This window comes from Trichomonas vaginalis, chromosome V (assembly GCF_026262505.1).
Source record: "Trichomonas vaginalis G3 chromosome V, whole genome shotgun sequence".
Classification (NCBI taxonomy): domain Eukaryota; phylum Parabasalia; order Trichomonadida; family Trichomonadidae; genus Trichomonas; species Trichomonas vaginalis.
Window position 1 is genome coordinate 1,702,140 of NC_067207.1, and position 23,478 is coordinate 1,725,617.

At 32.1% G+C, this 23,478-nt stretch overlaps 8 protein-coding genes and 3 pseudogenes across 11 annotated transcripts, besides 7 other annotated features; 4 read left to right on the plus strand and 7 right to left on the minus strand.

Annotated features, from left to right (window-relative positions):
• On the plus strand, positions 1 to 615 carry TVAGG3_0262390 (retrograde vesicle-mediated transport, Golgi to ER; the record flags this gene model as incomplete). Its single annotated transcript, XM_001583058.1, has 1 exon — positions 1 to 588. One exon carries the CDS (start codon positions 1 to 3, stop codon positions 586 to 588), a length of 588 nt encoding a protein of 195 aa, XP_001583108.1.
• A 362-nt stretch (positions 616 to 977) lies between these two features.
• On the minus strand, positions 978 to 3,963 carry TVAGG3_0262400 (uncharacterized protein; the record flags this gene model as incomplete). Its single annotated transcript, XM_001583057.1, has 1 exon — positions 1,036 to 3,963. The coding sequence occupies one exon, from the start codon at positions 3,961 to 3,963 to the stop codon at positions 1,036 to 1,038; it is 2,928 nt and encodes a 975-aa protein (XP_001583107.1).
• A 236-nt stretch (positions 3,964 to 4,199) lies between these two features.
• Positions 4,200 to 12,827, plus strand: TVAGG3_0262410 (deleted in lung and esophageal cancer 1 (DLEC1) family; the record flags this gene model as incomplete). Its single annotated transcript, XM_001583056.1, has 1 exon — positions 4,200 to 12,827. The coding sequence occupies one exon, from the start codon at positions 4,200 to 4,202 to the stop codon at positions 12,825 to 12,827; it is 8,628 nt and encodes a 2,875-aa protein (XP_001583106.1).
• Positions 12,828 to 13,199: 372 nt separating this feature from the next.
• Positions 13,200 to 13,221: a mobile genetic element.
• Positions 13,200 to 13,221: a terminal%2Cinverted (terminal inverted repeat of Kolobok-1_TV transposon ID:TVAGG3_0013400).
• A 679-nt stretch (positions 13,222 to 13,900) lies between these two features.
• Positions 13,901 to 13,928: a terminal%2Cinverted (terminal inverted repeat of Mariner transposon ID:TVAGG3_0262430).
• Positions 13,901 to 15,202: a mobile genetic element.
• Positions 13,997 to 15,122, plus strand: TVAGG3_0262440 (annotated as a pseudogene). Its single transcript has one exon. A coding segment is annotated over exon 1 (1,126 nt).
• Positions 15,175 to 15,202: a terminal%2Cinverted (terminal inverted repeat of Mariner transposon ID:TVAGG3_0262430).
• A 301-nt stretch (positions 15,203 to 15,503) lies between these two features.
• On the minus strand, positions 15,504 to 15,755 carry TVAGG3_0262450 (uncharacterized protein; the record flags this gene model as incomplete). The annotated part of the gene is made up of 1 exon (XM_001583055.1): positions 15,504 to 15,755. The coding sequence occupies one exon, from the start codon at positions 15,753 to 15,755 to the stop codon at positions 15,504 to 15,506; it is 252 nt and encodes an 83-aa protein (XP_001583105.1).
• Positions 15,756 to 15,794: 39 nt separating this feature from the next.
• Positions 15,795 to 15,975: a terminal%2Cinverted (terminal inverted repeat of Maverick-1A transposon ID:TVAGG3_0262460).
• Positions 15,795 to 23,478: part of a mobile genetic element that runs on past the window's edge.
• TVAGG3_0262470 (uncharacterized protein) lies at positions 15,976 to 16,302 on the minus strand (the record flags this gene model as incomplete). The annotated part of the gene is made up of 1 exon (XM_001583054.1): positions 15,976 to 16,302. The coding sequence occupies one exon, from the start codon at positions 16,300 to 16,302 to the stop codon at positions 15,976 to 15,978; it is 327 nt and encodes a 108-aa protein (XP_001583104.1).
• Positions 16,747 to 17,205, minus strand: TVAGG3_0262480 (uncharacterized protein; the record flags this gene model as incomplete). Its single annotated transcript, XM_001583052.1, has 1 exon — positions 16,747 to 17,205. One exon carries the CDS (start codon positions 17,203 to 17,205, stop codon positions 16,747 to 16,749), a length of 459 nt encoding a protein of 152 aa, XP_001583102.1.
• On the minus strand, positions 17,239 to 17,545 carry TVAGG3_0262490 (annotated as a pseudogene). Its single transcript has one exon. A coding segment is annotated over exon 1 (307 nt).
• Positions 18,838 to 19,264, minus strand: TVAGG3_0262500 (annotated as a pseudogene). The gene has a single exon. A coding segment is annotated over exon 1 (427 nt).
• On the plus strand, positions 19,310 to 19,582 carry TVAGG3_0262510 (uncharacterized protein; the record flags this gene model as incomplete). The annotated part of the gene is made up of 1 exon (XM_051228378.1): positions 19,310 to 19,582. One exon carries the CDS (start codon positions 19,310 to 19,312, stop codon positions 19,580 to 19,582), a length of 273 nt encoding a protein of 90 aa, XP_051098108.1.
• TVAGG3_0262520 (organellar and viral DNA polymerase type B) lies at positions 20,974 to 21,866 on the minus strand (the record flags this gene model as incomplete). Its single annotated transcript, XM_001278889.2, has 1 exon — positions 20,974 to 21,866. A coding segment is annotated over one exon (893 nt), but the record flags the coding sequence as incomplete, so codon positions are not given.

The following is a 23,478-nucleotide window of genomic DNA, read 5'->3' on the forward strand; positions in this document are numbered from 1 at the left end:
ATGGAATCTCCCAAGCCCAAGGTTGTTTTCATTGGAGATCCAAATGTCGGCAAAAATACGCTTTTCCAATACATCCAGAAGATCGGATGTGAAGATAAAACTTCAGGAATTATCGGAACAACTCATTTTACATTATATTTTAATCAAGGAGATCAACAATTTGATGTAGAATTTTGGAATGCAGCATCTAACAGTTATTTCTCTGCTATTATTCCAACATATCTACACAACGCGAGTTATGTATTTGTAATTTTTGATACATCTAATAGAGATTCATTTAATAACCTAAATAAATGGTTCGAATACATCCAACAGTATGCATTATCAACAACGAAAATATTCCTAATTGGAAATAAAACTGATAAAAATAATGAAATTTCAAATGAAGACGTTCAAAACTTTGCTAAAAATAGGGTTCACTTTGACTATACCGAAGTTTCTGCTTCGTCGGGTTCCAATGTTCAATTATTGCTAGAAACTTTGAAAAAGTCTGTATTTTCCAATCCAGAATTCAAATCAAATACTGTCAATATTCATGATCGTAAAATCAATAATGCTCAAAGGGCAGCATCATGTCGAATTAATTGATTAATTATTTTTATATTTATCTGCTCGCTTATTCTACCGTATTGTTTGTAATTTATTAACATTCGTTTTATACTTTTTAGTTAAATTTATCATGTAAAAATTATATTTAGTTTTAATTATCTTTAGGAAATTAATTTACGGAGCAAAATACTTTTTCCTGTTATCATTATATTCATTCTGAAATATTATTTCCTTTGCTTTACGATATCTTTATTGAAACCTTTCTATAAATTGGCTGAATGTGAATGGGAGCTATGGAACATTATGTCTAAAAACTTAAATATAAACTCATCCATTGTTCGTACAATTGATCATTCCTAAATAAAAAATAATATTTTTATAAATTAAATCAAATAAAGTTACAAAACTTAAGATAGAATTTTTTACATATTAAGACAAAAAATAAATATAACATAAAAGGAAATTGAAATTAATAAAATTAATTTTCTAAACATCATCAGTTACATCTAGACTTTGATTGAACAATCTGTGTGTTGAAAGGAGTTTTCTTCTTTCGTAGCTCCTCTTTGCATAGAAAATGATCTTGTATGTGGAAAATGCGAGTAATACGACAAAAATTACAGCAGAAATGGAAATCAAGACAATCATCCATGTCTTTAGCTTTGATTTTGCATTAACATTATAAAGAGAAATGCAAAACATGTCAGGATCTGCGATTCCTTTGGAACATTTAACTTCAAACAATTTTGTAACGTTTGGATTCTTGCTGTTTAAAGAAGTAGCCCAATTAGCACATGTCAAATTGGGAGAACAGAAAATATCTATCTGAAACTGCTCTTCAATTTTAATAAAATCAGCAGATTCGGTTGAATCCACAAGAGCAATGATTCCTGCTGAATCTTCTGACATGTATGCAATAATAAATGGCAAGTAGTTGTATACAAACTTTATAGAAATGTTAGTTGGATGATCATTTTCTAATAAAGTGAAAGAAGTTATTGATTCTGGCTCGAACTTGATCATACTTGTATTTACACTAACAATATTTTTCTTTGTGCTATCAGATGTGAATTCTTCAGCTGCAATTTCGACATCTTTTCCTTTTGAAGAGGAACTAACGCCCATTGACAGCTTTTTGACTGCAAACGATGCTTCTTCAAGGAATTCGGTATCATTCTTCGTAATTAATTCGTAAAGATACAATTCGGTTTCATCTGGAACGAAAACTTTGGAAGTTTCTAATTCTAATGATAGCGGAACGATGCCATTACTATGGATAAATACAATTGTGCCTTGCCATTTCATCCTCGTCGGTTCTTTTGTCACATCAAATTTGTTAATTAACGATTGAACGTAAATTACACTGTCAAGGTTATCATTTGACATACTCAACTTACTATAGTATTCTCCTTTGATGATAAAATCTGCATAAACTACATTAGAAATCTTGATTTCGATGTTTGATTTCATATTAAAGATTTTTTCATCAACTGTTATGTTGTAATCTGTTGCAACAATGTTTTTGACGCGTTCTGTAAACAAAACAATGTAATCTACCTGTTGAATATCAAAAGTATAAGTTGAATTCTTTGTTAATATTAATTTGGAGGATTTAAGTGATGTCAAACCAAATATATTGCTTCCACTTACAATAAAATGGTCAATACTTGCCTGATCATTGACAAAATTTACATTTAGGTTATAAATTGCTAAAGAATCAATAGCATTAACATCTAAATTAATTGTAACGCTTTCATTACCACCAATAAAGTGCAAATTTGCTAAATTTTCAGCTATTTTAATTGGTTCTTCAATAGATTCTGGAAATGCAACGTAAATCATGCCTATTTGCGAATCGGAGAAGTTAATATCCTCGATTTTGGCCATGTGGTAATGCTCTGGACACAAAGATTCATTAGCTGAAATACAATAATAATTTGGAAGTTGAATTTGGCTTTTTGTTACAGATAGATATGATTTACTGCCATTTCTAGTGAATGTTGGACTAAAATTATAAAAATTTTCACCATCTCTTGTCTGAAAAGAAAAAGAAAAATCTTCGATTTCAGATGGGCCAATTAGCAAATTTTCATAAGTTTTCACCATGTAAGGTACGCGAAACGTAATTGAATTGTCATCTACGTATGTCAGCGACTCTATCTCCAAGGTTAAGTTGCCAATAACTCCAATATTATTTGTAAATTCTTGTAATTTGAAATTGGATATGAAAATGTTTCCTTTTAACCATGGAATTGCAAAGAATGATACCCAGCTCTTACCGTACGTTGAAAAATTATCGCCTTGAACGCCATTCAAATAAATCTCGATTTCTGAAGAATCTGAAATGATATTTGCATTAGTAAACGCCGAATTAAAGAATATTATTTCTTTGTTGCGGTTTGTCGTGTTTGTATCTATGATCGTTAAGTTATAACCAAACAAATTAAAAAATCTTGTCAAATCTATTGAGCGATCTGTATATAGTGTTACGCTTTCAAGTCCGCGTAACTCGAATGGGATGAATTCTGTTGAGCAATTGATCTTTAAAGGGACTGAATGATAGACATATAAAAAATTTTCTTCAGTTCTTGGCCAAAGGCATTCCGGAAGTATTAGTTGAGTTGGAGACATTGGTTGTATATAAACTCTGATATTATTGATTGTTTTTGACGTAATTGTCGACTTCAAAATAATATTATTTTCTCCATCTTTAAAATGTGAAGTTGGATTAAAATTAAATATAGCACTTTCGCTGGATTTGGTCGAGGGAATGAAATAAATCCTGTGCGTATAATATTCAATGAGAATTCCGTGATATTGGAAACTAATTTCGATGGTTTTTTGACTATAATAAAGAGCCATAATAAATAATTGTTGTTGTGGCTCTACATATATTGTTTTTTCAAACATTTCGCCTGTAAACCTGCCATAAAACTTAATATAGTTTGCTTTAAGAGTAGTAATGGTTCTACACGTGTAAGGATCTATGGCTATATTAGTAGCCTCTATTGTAATAGGATTTTCTGAAATAAATTCGCAATTTATGAAAACAGAGTGAAAACAGTTGATTAAGTCTTTTGAAGTCTCGAAAGTTAAATTTTCAAATGATACTGCAAGGGCAGGATTGGAAGAAAAGATTGGTTCGAAGAAGATTTTGCGTGGTTTAAGATATCCAATGAAAATTAATTGAGTAAGGTTCACAGAAAAGTAAAAATCTGATAGAATTCGATCTTTTTGATCTTCCATACTTGTAAGGAATAAACATTTTATGCTTACGGTCTCAGGTCGACTAAACATTTCTTTTGCGTCGGGATCTCTGATATCTAATTGTGTATAATTGCTCGGGCATTTCGAAGGATCTTTTCTGTATACACATAGCTTTAGTGATACCCCAAGCAAAAATGTAAAAATCATGATTTTGGATAAAAAAATGTCAGAAATCAAATTGAAGGGGGTAAATAAATTTTTGAGGGAGAAATTCTAAAATCATGGAACAATTTCCTTTAGAACTGAATCTAAAGGATGTTTCATTTCCACCGATATATATTTCAACATCCTCAAAGTTTGTTGTTAATGTAACAAATCGGAGTAATCACATTGTAAACTTTGAATGGCGATATTATTCAAACACAGAAGATGAAATCAAAAAAATGTTAGAATACGATATTGATGATCCTTTAAGTCGTCCAGAATACATCAAATCACTACTCTTTCGCTCAGAAAATTTTTCAATTGAACCAATTCGAGGAGAATTATTCCCAGGAAGAAGTCAGCTCATGGTTTTTATGTTTCACCCAAAGGAAATAGGCAAAATTAGTCAATACGCATACCTTACAAATGCAAGAGATAATACTCGATATCCGTTATTATTAACGGGTCAATGTTTACCTCCATCGGCAAAATTTGGAGTTCAAGTTATTAACTGTGGACATATTTCACTCGATAGTATTCTCGAATATCAAGTATTTTTGCATAATACAGGAGATTCAGATGGTTTATTCGAATTAATTGAAAATACAAATGAATTTAATATAAAATTTTCGCCAACATCAGGAAGAATACCAATTGGCGCTTCTATTCCAATCAATATATTATTAACAGCTGATAAAGTAGGAAAATTCAATGAAGAGTTCAAATATAAAATCGATGGTTCTGTATATGAAGAATACCCTTCAATAACTCTCTATGGACGCATTGTTGGTCCATCATTTGAAATTAAAACGAAAAGTATTGATTTTGAAGAAGTTTCATGTGGGTTCCTTCATTCCAAAACATTTGACATACAAAATACTTCAGATATTCCTCTTGATTACACTATAAAATTTGACTCAGATTATGAAATTAACAGTAGAGAGATACAGATCACACCGCCAGGAGGTACTGTTGCTCCTCGAGGTACACAAACCATTAAAGTTGACTTTATTCCTAGCGGTTTGCATGCTTATCGTGGAAATATAAATGTATTATCGAAAAACATGGATAAAATGTATACAATTCCTTTGTCTGGTGTCTCAAGAGTTCCAAACATCAGATTAGAAAAGGATAGGATAGATCTTGGTGATGTTTTTATCAATTTTCCTTATTCGATAAATATTGTTTTGAAAAACAACTCAAAACTCTCAGGAAAATTTGATGTTTTAGAGAACAATGACATGACATTTGGATTTAACGTTAAAAACTCACGTCCTTCAGGAATAATTCAAAGTTATTCAACAATTGAAATTCCTTTGCAAATGACAGCGACACAATTAGGAGAAATGTCATTTACTAAGCTTATTAGAATATATGGAAGTGATAATCCACCATTATCTTTCACAGTTACATTCAAATGCATTGGTCCAACATATAAAATTTCTCAAGACTTTATTGATTTCGGAAGAATTCCAATTCTCAAGAAAATTACAAGAGTTTTCACAATAGAAAACACTGCATTGATACCAATGGAATACAAACTATCTATAGAAAAGAATACTGATGTATTTAGTCTCGATACAAATTCAGGAAAAATTCCTCCAAAAGAAAAACAAAATATTGTAATTTCTGCTTTTCTTGATGATGGAATCAAATTTGATACGGAAATACAAGTTTGTTTAAGTATGACAATTCCTTTTGTTGTGAAAGTTGCTGCTGTTGGCGTTGGAATCTCTTTAATTCCAAATATAAACTTAGAAAATGTTGAAATTGAAAATGCTTTTGCAGGACAAAAAGTTTCTTATCCTTTTATTGTTTCTAACAAAGGAAGAATTCCTAAAGAATTAAAATGGACTATTCCTAAATTCGAGAAACAGGAAGAACTATCTTATTCATTAGAACCAAGTGAAGTAGTAATTGAACCTTATTCTGACCAAACATTTACGATTTATTTGGATTGTGAAAATCCGAATTTAATTGAATTTTCTGCTTTTTGTCAATTGATTCTCAGAAAGAAGAAAGTTGATTTGTTCAGACCGAAATTCAAAATAGAGTTCGAAAAAGTTCTTGTTGAAATCAAGAACAAAATAATGAATTACAAGTTTGATTATGATTATAAAAATGAAGTGAAAAATAACAATCTAAAACCGTCAAAATCGTTACTACCTCAAATTCCTCAAAAGAACTCAATCAAGAATACTTCTCATTTGCCATTGAAAATGTTGTTAAAGCCACCACATCCATTCATTTTGTCAAATGATTCTTTTGTTTTACAACCAGAAGAAACTGCTGATTTTGATGTAATTTTTGACACTTCTTTCAAAACAAATTTTGTCTCTGAAAACATTGATAGAAACTTGCAAATCTATTTTGAAGATAATCCACAGAAATATTTCATAAAACTCAAAGCAAGAATGAACTTTCCTAATTTGGCAATTGAAGAAAAAGAAATTGATTTTGGTCATATTTCAATTGGGGCTGAGAAAAACTTGCAAATTAAAGTTCATAATAAAAGTGAAATTGCTGCTGAATATGAATGGCAAATTGCAGGAAATGAAAGTTTGGCATTCGATGTTTATCCATTGAGATCTTCTGTCAACAAAAATGAAGAAGAAACAGTGAATTTCGTTTTCTTTGGTGCAGGAAATGATTCTCAAACCTTCTCAGCAACAGCAATTTGTCATGTAAAAGGTGGCCCTGATTATACTTTGTCATTAAAAGGATCAACTGCAAAAATTTCATATGAAATTGATACAACAACAATTGATTTCGGAGATGTGAATTTTACTGATTATTTGCAAAGTTCTGTAATGGTTTATAATGAAGGAGATATTGATATTTCTTTTGATACTGTTATTCCTTCGAAAACGAAATTCAATTTCATCAAAGTTGAACCAAAGAAATTCTCTGTAAAACCAAATGACAAACTTAAATTAAAAGTGTCAATTTGGCCAGGAATTCCTCAACAATTTAAGGAACATTTTACATTGATAACTCCTAATTTGACTGAAATACAAATCAATTTAATTGCTAATTGTTTGTATCAGCACAACAATATTATTTTTAATGACATGATATTAAACGAAAACAGAGATGAAGAATTGTCACTTTTGGTTGAACAAAGTGAAGAAATTTTATCAAAACCGAAAAATAACAGTGAAGAATATCGTCAAAAGAGACAAAAATGTCATATTGGAAGAGGAAAGATTGAATCAAAGCCATTGTTTACATTTGATATTGATTTTGGAGATGTTGTTTTGCATGATTTAATTCAGAAATCGCTTTTTATCGAAAATGATTCGATTTTCAAATCAAATTTTGTAATTTTTGAAGATGAAGAATCAATTTTCACTATTTCTCCTAAGAATGTATCCGGGATTCCACCTAACGCTAAAACAGAAATCAAAATTGAATTCGATCCTGCTCATTTGAAAGAAATTATAAACGGAAATGTCACTTTTCAATACAAAATCATGACGAGTGATTTTCTTTATTATATTATGAATGTCAAGATTAATTTGATATCTCCCAAATTGATATTCAGTCAAAACATCATTAATTTCCAACAAACAATTGTTGGACAAGAAAGAATCATGACTTTGCAATTGAGAAACATGAACAAAGTCCCAATAAATTTCGTGATTGGAGATGGAATTTCTCAAACAGTTTTGAAGCAAAAGGATGTGTTTATGATATCATCAAATTGTGGAGAGATAAAAGAACAAAGTTATACTAATATTGACATAACATTCTCTCCGAAACAAGGAAAAGAATATTCATATCAATTCCCTGTTTTCATCAAATTTTCGAATGAAGAAAATTTCATTTTCTGCAATGGAACAGGAAATCTGTTGAAATTGTCTTTCTTCCCTCCTATTGCTGATTTCGAACAAATCATGCCTTTCTCTGATATCACAACAATGCAAGTTTTACTTACTAATCCATCAAATCATCCAATTGAAGTGTTTTCTCGTCAATTTGATGCAAATATTATAACAGATCAAATAACGAGAATGAAAACAGGAACTCCCTTGACAAAATCAAGGAATAGAATGCAAAACAGTCAAACAAATATCTTGTTTGATAATACACAAACACAAAAAGTTTGTTTGATTGTACATGGACCAAGTAACAGTGGGAAAACTTTAATTTGTCAAAAATTGTCAGAAAAATATGGAAACATTCCAATTATTCGGCTAAAAGACATCAAAAATCAAAACTTTGATAATTATTTTGATGTCTTCCAAGAAAGCATTAAAGATTTTGACTTCTTTATCATTGATGGCTTAGATTGCTTCGATGAAAGAGAAGAAACTTTGCAATTTTTGACACAAATGACAAAAGTCAGTAAAAATGATGAAGTTTTCAAGAATTTATTCCATGAACTCAAGAACAAAGCGAATTTACCAATTTTTGAAGAGAACATGAAGAAATTATTGGATATTTTGAAAGGTTTTTATGTTTATTTGATTGTTTTGGATCCAAGCACTGATTTATTGAAACATAGATTCGATAGTTTGTTGCATGAACAATCAGTTGAACAAATGAGAATCGAACTAAACGAAAAAATGAACTTAATAAACATGACAGAAGAAGAATATGAAAAACTGACTGATGAAGAGAAAAATGATATTGATAGAAGAAGAAAAGAACTTCGCAACCAAAAAATAGTTGCTGAACCACAAACAAAATCCAAAGTTTCTTCTGCAAGAAGATCAAAAAAGAAGACTTCTCAAAAATCAGCTCAAAATGTTCCAGTGAAATCTCCAAAATCTTCCCAAATTTTTGTTGATTCTCCATTTTATTATGATATTTATCTTTTCAGATATTCATTCCACATAATTTCTGACATGATACAATCTCCTGAAAATGGATGTGTTGTTTTCGATCCAACTATTATTAATTGTGAGAAAATTGAAGATCACGTGAACAATATTTTAGTTATTAAAAATGAATCAAAAATTGAAGATGAAGTTGACAAAATCTTCAAATATTTCCCAGGTTTAACTGAACTGAAAACATTTTTGTTCCAAAAATCAATTCCTCCTCCAAGATTAATTGTTCCTGTTACTGATGATATTCCTAACTCTGATGATCAACCATTGTTTTTCAATATTGCTACAGATTCTAACGATGAAAATGTTTTCGGAAACTGTACTGACAGATGGAAGATTGAAGCAGGTGAAAGTTGTCCAATAATGATACAGTTTTATGGACAAAATGTTGGATTTTATGAAGATAAATTAACTTTCTCGATTTCAGGATATAAATCTGAAGTTTTCACTTTGTCTTTGAAAGCAAATGTCTTGTATCCTGAAATAGAAAGAGATTTTGCAAATATATTTGGTGATGTCACTGATAAACTTACAACAAAAATGAAATTACAATACGTGAAATCACTGAATTCTTTCTTCTTCGGTTACAACATTTTACAAAAAGAAAAAATGCTGAAAAGCGATGGTTCAAAAGTTAAGAAATACTTGAACATCACAAACAAATCTGTGTTTGTAACAACAGTAAATGCTGTGTTAATGAAACCAGCACCAAAAGGAGTTTGGTCAATTGATACAAACACATTTGATATTGATCCAGGAGAATCTTGTTCAATTTGTGTTACTTTTTCACCAATCCAAATTGGAACATTCGAAAATGTTATTGGTATTTATATCAGAGATAATCCAGAGCCATTGTTTTTACCAATATTTGCAACATGCTTAGTTCCTGCTTTGAAATTCTCTTGTAACTCTTTGGATTTCGATAAAATCATTACAAATCAAGTTTCTCAACGAGAAATTATGATTCAAAATGATGAAAATGTTGCTGCTTATTGGAGAATTAAAGGAGGAAACACGTTAGGAAAGATATTTACTATTGCTCCTTTAGAAGGATTCTTAAATCCAAACACGAAATCAAAGATTTCTCTTCAATTTTCTTCCCCGAAACAAATTTTGTTCAAAAAATCGATTTCAATTGAAATCATGGATAAAACAAAACTCAGAACATTTGATACGAAGAACATCAATATCATTGCTGAAGCCTATGATGTCAACTTCGCAATCGAGTATCAAGAAAACAGTTCTTCATTAGATTTCGGAATAATGAAAGTTGGCCAATCAAAAACTGTCAGTTTAGTCATGAAAACTCTTGGAAAATATCCGATATTGTACAAGTTCATGCTCGACAATAGCAAGGAATTCCTCCAGAACATGAAATTGTCATCAATGAATGGAGGTGTTCAACCGAACAAAAACCAAGAAATTCAATTCACTTTCACTGCAACAAAAATGAAGAAATTCAATCAAACAAAAGGAATTTCTGTACTTATAAATGATACTTTAACAGGAAGTGAAATTGCATTGGTACAAATTCCTTTTTCTGCTCAATCTGTTTATTCTTCATTTGAAATTTCTCCAAAGAATGAAATAGACTTCCAAACAATTCCTATTATGAAATCAAACACTAAGACATTTACTATCAAAAACATTGGTTTCTTTGAGTTCTCTTTTGTGTTGAATAATATAAATCAACAACAAAGAGAAATTGAACAAAAAGCAAATAAAAAAGTTGTGAAAGAACCAAAAGGAAACTCAGGATCAAAGAGGCATCTAAACAAAATGCCTACATCATTGATCGTCAGTGAAACAACCGTTATAACTCCTTGTTTCGGTATAATCAAACCAAATGAAACTCAAGAATTTACTGTTGAAGTTAAACCAAATAAAATTCAAAAAGTGACAGAAACATTTTTGATTCAAATTTCTGATATCAATCCAAAATTTGTGGATGGAATAACTTTTAATTTAACAAGTAACAGTATTAGTTCAAGTCTTGTCTGTGATGATTACGAACAGATCTTTAAGACCATAAATATTTGCAGTTCAAAAGATCCAATTCAAAACACAAATTCTTGGTTTTATGACCAAAAAATTTTACATTTCATGCCAACTTTAGTTAATTCCAAGAACGAAACAGAGTTTCTTGTGATCAACAACTCTTTAGTATCATGTGATGTTGATGTTTCCATTAAAAACGAGAACAAAAAAGAATCAGATATTTTCATTGTTTCAGAAAAACAGATAACTTTGGAAGGGAATGAAAGTAAATTAGTTAAAATTGCATTTGAACCTAAAACTATTGGTTCTTTCCAAGCAAACTTAACTGCAACTGCCAAAAATTCATTATATCCTCCAATTTCTTTCAAACTAGAAGCGATTTCTGAAATTCCTTCAATAGATGTTCACATCAAAACTGATGAAGGAATTTCGCAAGATGATATTCAACCATTTGATTGTTTCTTGATCTCTTTCAAGAGTGAAAAAGTTATTGTTCTAAATAATGATGGAAATCTTGCTGCAACAGTTTTAGTTTCTTTGTCTCCTTCTCCTGATTTCATTTTATCAACGGAATACAACAAAATCACTGTTAAACCGCACTCAGAATTCTTCCTTCCAATTGTTTTCCATCCACAAAAACCAAGGAAATCAACAGTTGTTGTCACCTTGAATCTGATGGAAAACCCTGAATTCGAGAAGAAAATAACATTTTATGGAGAGGGAGTCTTCGAACCTGTTTACGTCCAAGGAAACACATTGACAAAACAAGGAGGTCCAACATTGATTTTTAATGATACAACAGTTGGAAAACCTGCAAAAGTTGATTTCCTCATCAAAAATGTTTCGAATGATTGTTACAGATTCAGTTTCAATCATGATAATGATTTTACATTTAGTCCAAGAGTCGGACACATTCATCCTAACACAAGTAAGAAAGTTACTTGCACATTCATTGCTGACAGAGTTGTAAGTTTCAAGAACAAAACAATTTCTTGTCAAAGAACAAAAATAAATTTGCAAGATAATTCTTCTGATTGGGATGATTCAAAAACAGTCATGAAATATGTAAAAAGAAGTCAATTAGATCCTAATAACCAAGCACCAACTCCTCCTGCTATCAGTAGTTCGAGATCAACAGCATCTGTAAGAAAATCAATCATAATGAAATCTGATGAAGAAAAATCATTAGATGATGATTACGTTGTTGTTGAAGACATTGAACCTGAACCGCCTTATACTGTTGTTAGAGAAAGGACTTCTGATATGCAAGTAGTTATTTCTGCAGCTGCTGATAGTATAAGTTATTTGTTGCATGAAGATTTAGTTGATTTTCCAACAACTATGATTTATGAAACAAAAGTTCAACAATTTGCATTTGAAAACACTTGTAACATTGGATTTAATTATTTTTGGAGATTCAAGTCTCTTGACACGTTAATGCAGAATCCAGATAAAAGAAGAATACTTCCTTTCGTTATTAATCCTCCTTCAGGATATTTGAAACCAAAAGAAAAAATTGTTTTTGATGTCACTTTTTCACCAATAATTGATGATGAATTTACAGCATCATTTATATGTGATATCGATAATCTAAAGACAGAACCACCTAAACTATTTGTTTGTGGTGTTTCTAAGAGACCAATTGTTCACATTAACTTTGAACAAAGTGACTATTTGACATCAAATAGAAGAACAAGCGACCAAATAATAAATGTTCCAGAAAACATCAGAGTTCTTGAAATTGTGAGTAATGCCAAAGGAAACAAATCAGTGAAAACATTTGAGATGATTAATACTACTGATACGCCTTATGAAGTTTATTGGGAGTGCGTTAAAGATACAAGTAATAACTCCATTAAATGTACAACTCCACAAAGTTTCATAAGTAGCGGAAAAAGATTTTTCTGTACTTTTGAATTTACGCCGAAATCTCATCAAACTGTTGAATCACTCTGGTCATTCTCAATCCCTGCTTATGATTTGAAAGCAGAGATTCTTATTGTTGGAAGAGTTTTCAATAGTGCAAAGAATTAATTTTCAGATAATTTATATTTTATTTATTTGTATGTATTTATAAAAATTTACTTTGGAATATGTTCATTCATTTTTCATAGAGATTAAGAGTAGAAATAAAAATTTGAAAGATCAATTTTTTTATTTTGATTGAAAAATCAATAATTCAATGCTGGAAAATGAATTTTAGCAGTTTTATTAATAAAGCCGTAATTAACAATGTATCCTGGATCATCATCCAAATTTTACATTTTTGAAACTTCTGCAGAAATGAGATTAAATTTGGGAAATCAAATATCTCAGAAATTTTTTGTATTTTAATATGGTTATTTTAATATTATGCATCCTAAATTTAAAAAATCTTTCTAAGATGATCGAAAACAATGATTTTAAGGGTATAGTAAACTCAAAATTCTAGAGTTTTGAGAGTGCCAATAAACTCTATAGGCCTATATATATCTATATTTTAAAGGAGAGGTTACGCCATAATATTTGATATTATAAATTATTAATTCAAAATAAAAGTAGAAAATGAAACTAATTTTATTCTAACCTATATAAATATATCAATAATCTAAAATGATTATAGTCTGAACTATATTTTACCAGATTATCAAATATAAGAGAAATGAAATAAGGCATAAAAATATCATAGCATAATTATTGGATAAATGCATTAATAAATTATTTATATCATAATGAGAAAAAATCAAAATAAGAAAATGAGCATAATAATAATTTAATTAAAAACAAAAACAATAAATAAAATGTAATTTTCGTTAATCAAAGTCATCAATGTCTTCGTCTTCTGATTCCCATTCGGACTTGAAAACTTGATAATCTCCTCCTGGTACACTCTGAATGGATTTTTTGTATTTGTTCTGTTTTTTAGAACCTTTTGTAACAGTTTTTTGTTTCAATATCATTTTAGAGTAACAATTCTCTTCAAATGATTTGACATAATCTTCTGGAAGTGGGGAAAGATGTAATGCTTTTTGTATATCTCCGAGAAAATGCTCTGGATCATTCCATTCTAAGATTGCAACGTTAACTCTAATGTTAATGTTCTTCCAGGCTCTTGATTTGTCCAAATATAGGGTGTCCAAAGGTGCGTTTAGCACAGCGCTCTATATGAGACTATTAAAGGAGATATATGCTGATTATAAATATATAATAAAAAATATGAATATATGTATATGATGAGTATGTTGTATTTTGGCGCCATGCCGGGATATAAAATGAATTTTGAGACAAGAGGCGGTTTCGCGGGAAATTTTGGCGAGATTTTTTTCATTTTTTTAATGAATCATAAAGAAAACATCCTCGCTCTTGCAAAAAAATGCAAAGACTGTAAAAAAATCTACGAGACATTGGTAAAATGCTTCGGTATGGATGCTCCTAGCTATTCCACTGTAACGTATCATGTTAGGATGTATCACTTCATGAACAAAAAGGCGCCCATCATAAAAATTGACAAAAAATCGCCGGATCAAAGAAAAATCAAAGCAATTCTTCAAGCGCTAGATGAAGACCCAAGAGCATCACTCAGAAGGATAGAGGAGATGACAAAGATACACGTACAACAGTCAGTTATTATCTGCACAATTATTTGAACTACAAACTAGCGTATACACGTTGGGTTCCGCACAACCTTAATTCAGTTCAAAAAAAATCTAGAGTCCAATCTTCGAAAGAGCTCCTCTCTATATTGGGTGCGTATCAATCCAAGAAGTTTCGCTTTTAGTAACAGGGGACGAGTCTTGGTTTCAATATGCAACAGAAGCCAAAATCATGTGGATCCCGAAGGATGAAAATCCGCAAACATTCCCGAAGAAAAAAATTGACACACCAATGATGATGTTGTCGGTTTTTTGGGGCGTGAATGGCATCATCGCAATTGATATTCTTCAAAAACCTAATACGATGAATGCTCAGTATCTAATTGGCAATGTTCTTACTCAAATTATCAATTCTGATGAGTTTGAGAAATCCAAACAACAAAAACAAAAGTTTGCAATTCATTTTGATAATTCAAGAGTTCACAAAAGTCATAAGGTAATGAATTACTTGGTGGAAAACAATGTCAAAGTTGTTCCAAACCCAATTTATTCACCTGATATTGCACCCTCTGACTTTTATTTATTCGGCACGCTAAAAAAGAGAGCTGAAGGACGCGAATTCGCGAGTCCAGATGATCTTGAAAATTTTGTAAGAGAGCAATTTGAGCAATTTTCTCATGATGATTTAAAGCGTGTCTTTCAAGCCTGGATCGATCGCTGCGAACGCGTGATTGAATCCAATGGTGATTATATTTAAATAAACTTTATATATATGTAACTTGTTTATTTCTATTCGCAGTATTCAGGTTTGTGCTAAACACACCTTTGGACACCCTATAGCATGCAATTTTGGAGTTAAATGCTTCATTCATGCAGGTAGATCCAATGGAAGAAACTTTGGAAACTATGGGTGTCCATTTGTGAACCCAGTCATAGAGCATGAATTGAAGTTGGATCGAATTGACACCTTTTTGCCATTCAAAGCATTTGTAATTGTGCGGTTCGCAAAAAGAATGATTGCCTATGTAATGGTAGACACAATTCTCCCACATTTTCGTACGTTTGTCAATATTTTCTTCGGCAAAACATGACCAAAGCCACATACTTAGGCTTGCATTCAGACCCCAGAAAGGTCTCTCTATTTTTTCAATCTTCTGAGTCTTGTCGTTGAAAACTTCAACTGTCTTATGAGAAGCTGAGAACTTTGTAAAATCTTTTGAGATATTTTTGATACATGACCTGGATCGAATCTTTCAAGATGAGAGACGCCAAATTCTTTAAAGACAGAGACACTTTTGTTATCTTGGTCTTTAATAATCTCTTTAACATCTTTCAAGATATTGTATTTCTTTAATTGCTTCAAGATGATTCGAGTTCCAGCACTTTCCATATTGTTGGAAGCTCCGGAATACTGAGCATGCTGTCTGTTAGTTAGTATGACTAAGTCGTGTACGGAGGCACTGCATTCCTCAGTACGCAATACTTGTGAATTTGACACTTTACAAAACCGTTAACGTATATTTTACAACACAAACACAAACACCAACTTAACCTTAAATATTTATAAAGCCGCCAACCACTTCACCTTACTACTGTAAAAATAAACGTTCTCACTTACAAAAGTATTGCAACTCTTCCCATTGCTGTGCTTCACACAATAGTTCATATTCTTCAGTATCGCTGCTGTCGCTCCAATCGTCAGAGTCAAAGTCACTGTCAAAATAAATGTTAGTAAGTTTTGACAAAGCTAATGAAACACGTTTACCGTTTGTATCGTATGCTTGTATAAACTTTCCATTCTTCATTCCTTCATAAACGCTCAAACTAACTTTACCCTTTCTCCCTCGTATCTGATAGAATGTATTTTCACGAGGAACGAAGAACAAATTCTTGAACTCATGACCGTTGTAGTTTGTTATCTCAATAGTTTTCGTCATTTATATAAAAATAAACTTAAAAATAATTTTAAAAATAAACTTAAAAATAAATGATATCACCACTCCCACACGTATGAAAACATCCATTTAAATTTAGGTGAAGTGGTGAGATCTCACCTCTTTTTTCACCTCTTTTTTCACCCTGTTGAACTCATTGCTTTATAACTCTCTTCCTTTATCCAACTCTTCTAACTTCTTCTTAAGTTCAGCAATGTTGTCCTCATGAAGTTTAATCTTTCTCAAAATTCCTTCTCTATCTAATGGTTGCTTTATCTTTCTAAACTGAACTCTACCATCCTTCATAGTATGAATGTAAAAACCTTCTGGAATAATTCCTGATTTAATGTATTCTACCAAAAACTTTTGTTTCATTGCTTCAGTGACTTTATTTGTCATTTCAATCAAATAAAAATTTTAATATTAAATAAAAATAACGTTATTTTTTCAGTAAGGAAACGCAGGAGTTTTACGATTTATTTGAGGAGTAGGTTCTGGTTTAAATGTTGGAGTCGGTTTAGGAGTTGACTTTTGAACAGGAGTTTGTAATTCCATAGGTTCAGGAGTCATTGAAAGTGTTGTTTGTGAAGGCGTTGGTTTTGGCGATGGTGTTGGAGTTTGTTTAACTTCAGCTACTTCAGTATTATTTACAACATTTGTTTTATTTCTTTTCAACATCATAACTGCTCCTGCTGTAGCTAGCAAACCTAGTGGGAGACCATATTTTATATAAGGACTTGACCAAATGCTATTTTTGACAGGAGCTGGTGGAACACCTAACCTTGGTGAGACTGCTCTTTGCCATTGTGCAGCTCGTAAGAAATATTCAATAGGTGCTCCATAATCGTTTGGTAAAGTTTGTTTCATAGATGGTGAAGGTTCACGAGAGCTTGATGAAGAACTCATTTATAAGCTTTAAAAATAAACGTTCATCCTTTATTCCTCACTGTCGTCCGTAGCTAAGTTATAGTCATCTAATCTTATTATGGGGATGCCATTAGCACGCACCTGAATGGCAAAGCAACAATCCCTCATAAATCCAATAAGTGGCTTTGGTACGTTTTCAGTTGCTAGTTCAATAGGTCCTTTAACAGACAATTTGTATGTTATTGGAGCAGTAGATGTTTGACCTTGCTGGAAGCAAAAGTCCACTTCTGTTGGAAAACCACATAAGAAATGTGTGTTGTCATAGCTATCCCATTTATGTTCCACACTACCATCATCCACCAATGACCTCATAACATCTTCATTAAATCCTATCATATCATTGTTTGTATTGCAAGCGTTCGCAACCATTTCATAAAATACAGGTCCATATGATTTTTCAGGTTCTGCAGGCATATTTCCATAAGCTCCCATGGAAAGCTGAAGATATTTAAACTTAGGGTTCTCAAAATTAACATAATAGTTGTCTTTCTTTCTAAATAGTGCCCAAATACTTTTAACATTAATAGGCGTATAAGCTGCTGTAAATGTTGCACTTGAACTATCTGTATTCTTTGAGAATGAACCGTCCATAGGAATCCAATCCATAACTTTAACAGGAAAACATAAAGCCTCGTTTGTATAATGTTCTACAAGTTCTGTATAAATGTTAGGGTCTAAAGAGAATGACTTTGGATGAATGAAACATTCATTAAAATCCATCTTTGTTCGAAATAGTTGCTGGGTTACAGTTGTAATAGTAACTGTTCCACTAGCTTCTACTGCCTTCGTTATCAAAGTGAATGGTTCATTCCATGGAACAAATTTATTTGTCGGTGGATTTGAATCTGAAGCAAATGCAACTTTAAGAGTTGGATTGAAAGCAATGATATCATTTACAGATATAGATGTGCATTGTAATGCGTCGCTACTGAACTTTACTTTAAGCTGAATGTTTCCTGCAAAAGCTGGAATAAATCGAATAGCTTCTAATGGAAGGAATCTTCTAACAGGAATTCTTAAACGAAGCTTAAAATCAAATGATTTTCCTGCTGTAATTGGACCACTAACAATTTGTCCTGTTCTGCATGTTCCCGAATGACTCCATACATCTTCATGTCGAGTCTTTGAGAAAACATCTACTTTCTTTATTTGTTCGGTAGTTTGTGAGTTTGAAGTTATATATGCTTCTTCTCTTGCGTTGTCTTGAGAATATACGATACGACCATTTGCAAGGATTTGATATCCAGCAACCGCATAGAAAGCGTCATCGAAACCAATCCAAAATCCTGGTGGGTTTGTTTTATTGGAACCTGAACCAATTTCTTTATCTACAATAAATTGACCTTCCATTTTATACGTAATGAATGTATTGTAAAGGTCCAACATATTTTCACCAGGAGGTGAGAGATTGAATGTTACCCATGTGTTATCTTTAGCAGTTCCAGGTTGTGATGGAATCTTTGCGTCAGAATATTTTCTATTAGTGTCACCAATTTGAACTGCATTGTCTATGATATCGAAATATGAGCGAATCTGATGAATATGCTCTGCTGGAATAAATTCGTTTAACTGTTCGTTCTGCATGTATTTACTTCGGATAAAAATATCTATTTACTTCATTATTCTCACTCTTCTTCTTGGCATTCGTGGTGGAAGTTGTTTCTTGACATTTTCAATGAACTGTACATTCTCTTTTGTCTCAACTTCTTTCACTGGTGGGTCAGGGTTCTTTGACTCGGTTTGTTTTTCAATGAAATTCACGAACTTTGCAATAAGCTCTTGGTTCGTTATTGAAAGAACATCTGGCTTTTTCTTCTGGTTCTATTGACTTTTCAGTTTGAATAGAAGGTTTTATATGGGCTTCACCCTCGGTGCCATGCACCTTAATGTTGTCGCTCTCTGCATTCGCTAATGGAACCTTTCTTTTTCTTACGTATATTTTACCATCTTTACTCTGACTTACGTAATAGAAAGGATGTTGTATTCCTCTTGCGTCATTTAATATAATAGACTCTCGCTCTGATTTTGACAAGCTCATTTTACATCGGTTAAAGTTTTAATTTTGTTTTTTATCTGCAGTCAAATGACTCAGACAAGCCCTACGGACAAGACCCAAGGGGTCATAGATGTTGAAGCATTGAAGAAAGAAATTCGCGAGCAAATTTTATCCGAACTGAAGGAACAAAAACAAGAACAAAAGCCAGAGAGACCAAAGAGAAAACTTAGTGAAAAACAACTTGCTGCATTAGCTGCTGGAAGACAAAAGAACCCACGTTTGCTGGCGAAGAAAGCTAGAGAAGAAGCAAAAGCAAAGGAAGAACAAAAAGCTAAAGAAGCTGAAGCAAAGAAAGAGTAAATGGTTTATTTTTATCCGAATTAAATGTATAGACAAATACCTTTAACTGTTGCGTTCAGTAGTGAAAACCCTGACGTCAAAATAAAGGGGAACAGAGTAACGTTTAAGTTTCCAACAGACTGGATTGTGAACATTAATGAGAAGAAGTACATTGGCATAACATCTATGTATATAACACGTGCTTTCAGAAAGGTTGACTTTATACTTCAAGTCGAGATAGAAAATGACGAACAGTCTTTAAGCGCCCAAAACATTCACATATACAAATACTTTAAAGACGATACAACTTTACAAGAATGTATGATTTCATTTAATGAAATGTTCGAGAAAAAGTTCAACATTGAAGTACAAACTTTACAGCCTTTACGTGAGTTTCTTGCACAACTGAAAGAAGAAGGTAGTCAGCCACAACTTATAGACTTTCATTATGAATTTAATGAAAACGAAGATGGAACTCATGACTGTCAGTTTGTTATATATTCACCATTCAATGAAGTAGCTAAAGAGAAAGAAAATCCATTACGTATAAGGTTTCAAATCTCTGAACCCAATGAAGACTTCAAGAATGTTTTCAATTATGATGCAATGCTTCCGAGGAAAAATAATTTTCAAAGATTGTAACACCTGGCATTTGGGATAGAAAGCAAGCTATATTATATTCAAACTTAAGTAAGGGAGTTGAAAATGAGTTCATTGGTCATACAAGAACTTCACACACTTCCTAACCCTAAATACTAAAATTAACTGGCTTCAATCGTGAGTTTTGGATAGACATGTTCTCCACTCATGACCATAACTGCCCAGTGTTCTTACCTCCAGACCATAAGGACTGTCTCTACATTGAAGCACAACTCTTAAACTCTACCATCGCAGTATTGTAAAATCTACGCTAGCTTTATTTTATCACGAATGACCTCATTTCTGACAAAATAAATGACCTCATTCATGACCTCATTGCTGACAAAAATAAATGACCTCAGAACTTCAACTTACGAATAAAGCTTGTTTTAGTCGTTATTGAGAAGTTAAACTTTTCAGCAAAGCAAGGACTAGAAGACTTACATAAGTCAAATCCAATCTCTTGACGTCATAAAGTGCTTTATATAACTTCATAACACTGACTCAGAGTCTTTGTCAAATTTTCCTTGCGGAACCATTAAACCTTTATCTTCATCATAGAAACACTGAACAGAGTCAGGAAACATTTCATTAGCGGTTAATGCAATAACATCTTGCTTCACGCTTTCATTCTGCAGTGAAATGCAACTTCATTTAAATCATTCGTGAGTAAGTCTATGTAAGTCTTCTTTCCACAAAATATTGACTTGTATGCTAAACTTTGTTTTCCAGGTGTTATTTCTGCGAAGTCACTATGAAACTGACCAAGGTTTTTACCAATGAGAACTCTTCCATAACGTTTCTCAAACTCTTCAGCTAAACGAGGGATATCTTCATTGTAGAGATGCATACTGTCCGTATCGCTATAAAAGATGTCCATTCCTAAGTCCTCAGCAGTACAGAATACTTCACACATTATTCTCTTCGACATAGACAGAATGTTAACACCAAGTGGACAGAAGTTAAAGTGTCTGCAAATGCTTTTCGTTAGCTTGAAAATAGTTTTATCTGAACCATCCAAACCTTCGAACTTCACTATATGGTTGTAGTTTCTGATGGCATATCTTATAGCATCTTTGTCATTTACTATGGTTATTTTTGACTCAATAGGAGATAGAATAGTTTTGCCATAAATACTGTTCAGAATGAGCTTTATATTTTCTTGCAAAGGATTTCCTTCTTTCTTATACTTTAACCTTAACTCAAACAACTTCTTTACTTCATCTCTTATTCTAATATCTCTGTTTCCATCGTAATAGTATCCTTGCAACACCTCACATTTGACACCTTGATATTTTATGAGGTCTTGTAATGTTATATGGTCAACATACATGAGACAGCAAGTGTTTGAACTTCTGGGAACGTTAAGTTCTGGATTTAGTTCAGGGTCACAAACTATTAAAGGAAAGTGTCTATGTATTCCAATCTCTGTTATCTTAATGAGAACAAAGAAGCCAGACATAAACTTTTCACCAATGGGTTCCTTTTGGTCGTCATCGAATAAATGTCTCATGAGATACTCTGTGCTTAGCATCTCATCCTTCATAACCTTTGGAATTCCTTCTAAAGTATAAAGTCTTGCTATAGCGGATGGATATAATGAAACAGCGTCGAAGTCAGCAATGAGTTTCTTTTCGCTCTTTTGTTTCATGTTATCTGACAGCATACATCTTCCACCTTGAATACAGCGTGAAATAAATTCTCTTGGTTTATTTGAGAGGTCATAAAGATTTCCATTCGGGAAGTATACTCTGTTCTCAAATAATTTGTTAGCAATTGAACAAATACTAACGTAGTCATAAACGTTTAAATCAAATTCTTTCAATAAGTCATTGCGGAACTTAACAAAACCTTCTCTTAAAATTCTTACATCTTGTTTGCAATAAAACGTGCTATATTTTCTAAGTCGAAGTGGTTCTCATCTATTCTGCAACCTTTGATGGAATCTATGTTCTTCATGAACGTTTCAATATCTTTTACAAACTTACACGCTTCAGAAATGACACCAGTTCTGTTGTCATTTGCTAACAAAAAAACACTGCTGTAGTAGTTATATGGAAATACTTCTTTCGGTCCTGTTTGTAAGTTAAACATAGCAGGAAATAGTTTAAGCTTCTTATTTATAACACTGTAAGAGTCTTTTATAATAATTGCCCTTCCTTTATATAAGCCAGTTATTTGCATTGTTCGTGAACCTTTAATGATGGGAGTTCCTTTCACTTCTGTCATGTATCTTAAGATGAAGTTTATATCATAACTGAGGTTATGGAAATATATTAAACTCTTGTCAGGAAGTCGTTCCAAAAATTCTGTTGCACAGTTCTGACCCCATATGCTTCACTCACTGAACCATCTTCATTGTCATAACAGATGTTAAAAGCTTTATGAAAGCCATCGGTACTGCACTCAAAGTCAGCAAAGAAAACGTGCTCAGGAATGAACTTGCACTTATTTTTATTTACTTCTTTTGACTCTGCTTTCTTCTTCAGTTGTACACAATACTTTGGAGCATATGTCAAATCTTTAAATGGTGCAAGGTTCTGTTTATATAAGTCAGTCGTATATGTGAAAAGTTCTCCATAAGAAATAGGTTCAAAATATTTGCACTCCCACAATGTTTTCATAACATCCCATAACGGTGTTGTTCTATCCATGCGAACAATGTATTTACCATCTCTCTTTGTATAAATCTTCATTTGTTTCTCAATGTTCATTCCACCACACTCCTTCAAGATTTCTATATAGTTGCGAATGAAATATGTTGTCATTGGTAATCTTTCGTTTAGCATGTAGTGGTCTTCAACAAGAAGTAAGTCAATAGTTCGAGCAGTTTCACATTCTTTTGGTATATATCTCTTTATTTCATTATGTCTTGAGTCATTGAAATAACCAATGGTAACATTAAATGCTATACCTGTTGCGTCAGAAATTTCTTGTACTTTACTTTGAGGAAAGTCTCTAACACGAATGACTTCTCTCATGTGGTCAATAGTTTCTTCATTTACTCCAGCCTGAATGCAAGCATAAACGAAACAATTGTCTTCTGTCATAAGTGCTGCAGTTCTTTTGTTCAGTTCATTGAAGATTTGGTAGCGTTCAAGATTTATAGGTAATGTGCAAAGATACTTCCAGAACTGACCGCTTCTCTTCTTATAAAACTTCTTTTCACCATTATCTTTCCAAAAGCTTTCTATAAGTGCTGGGTTTCCTGTTTGCTTAAGAGCTTCCAAAATGGCTTTCTGGTCATTTGTCAGTGTGCTTTCATCTCTATATGGTCG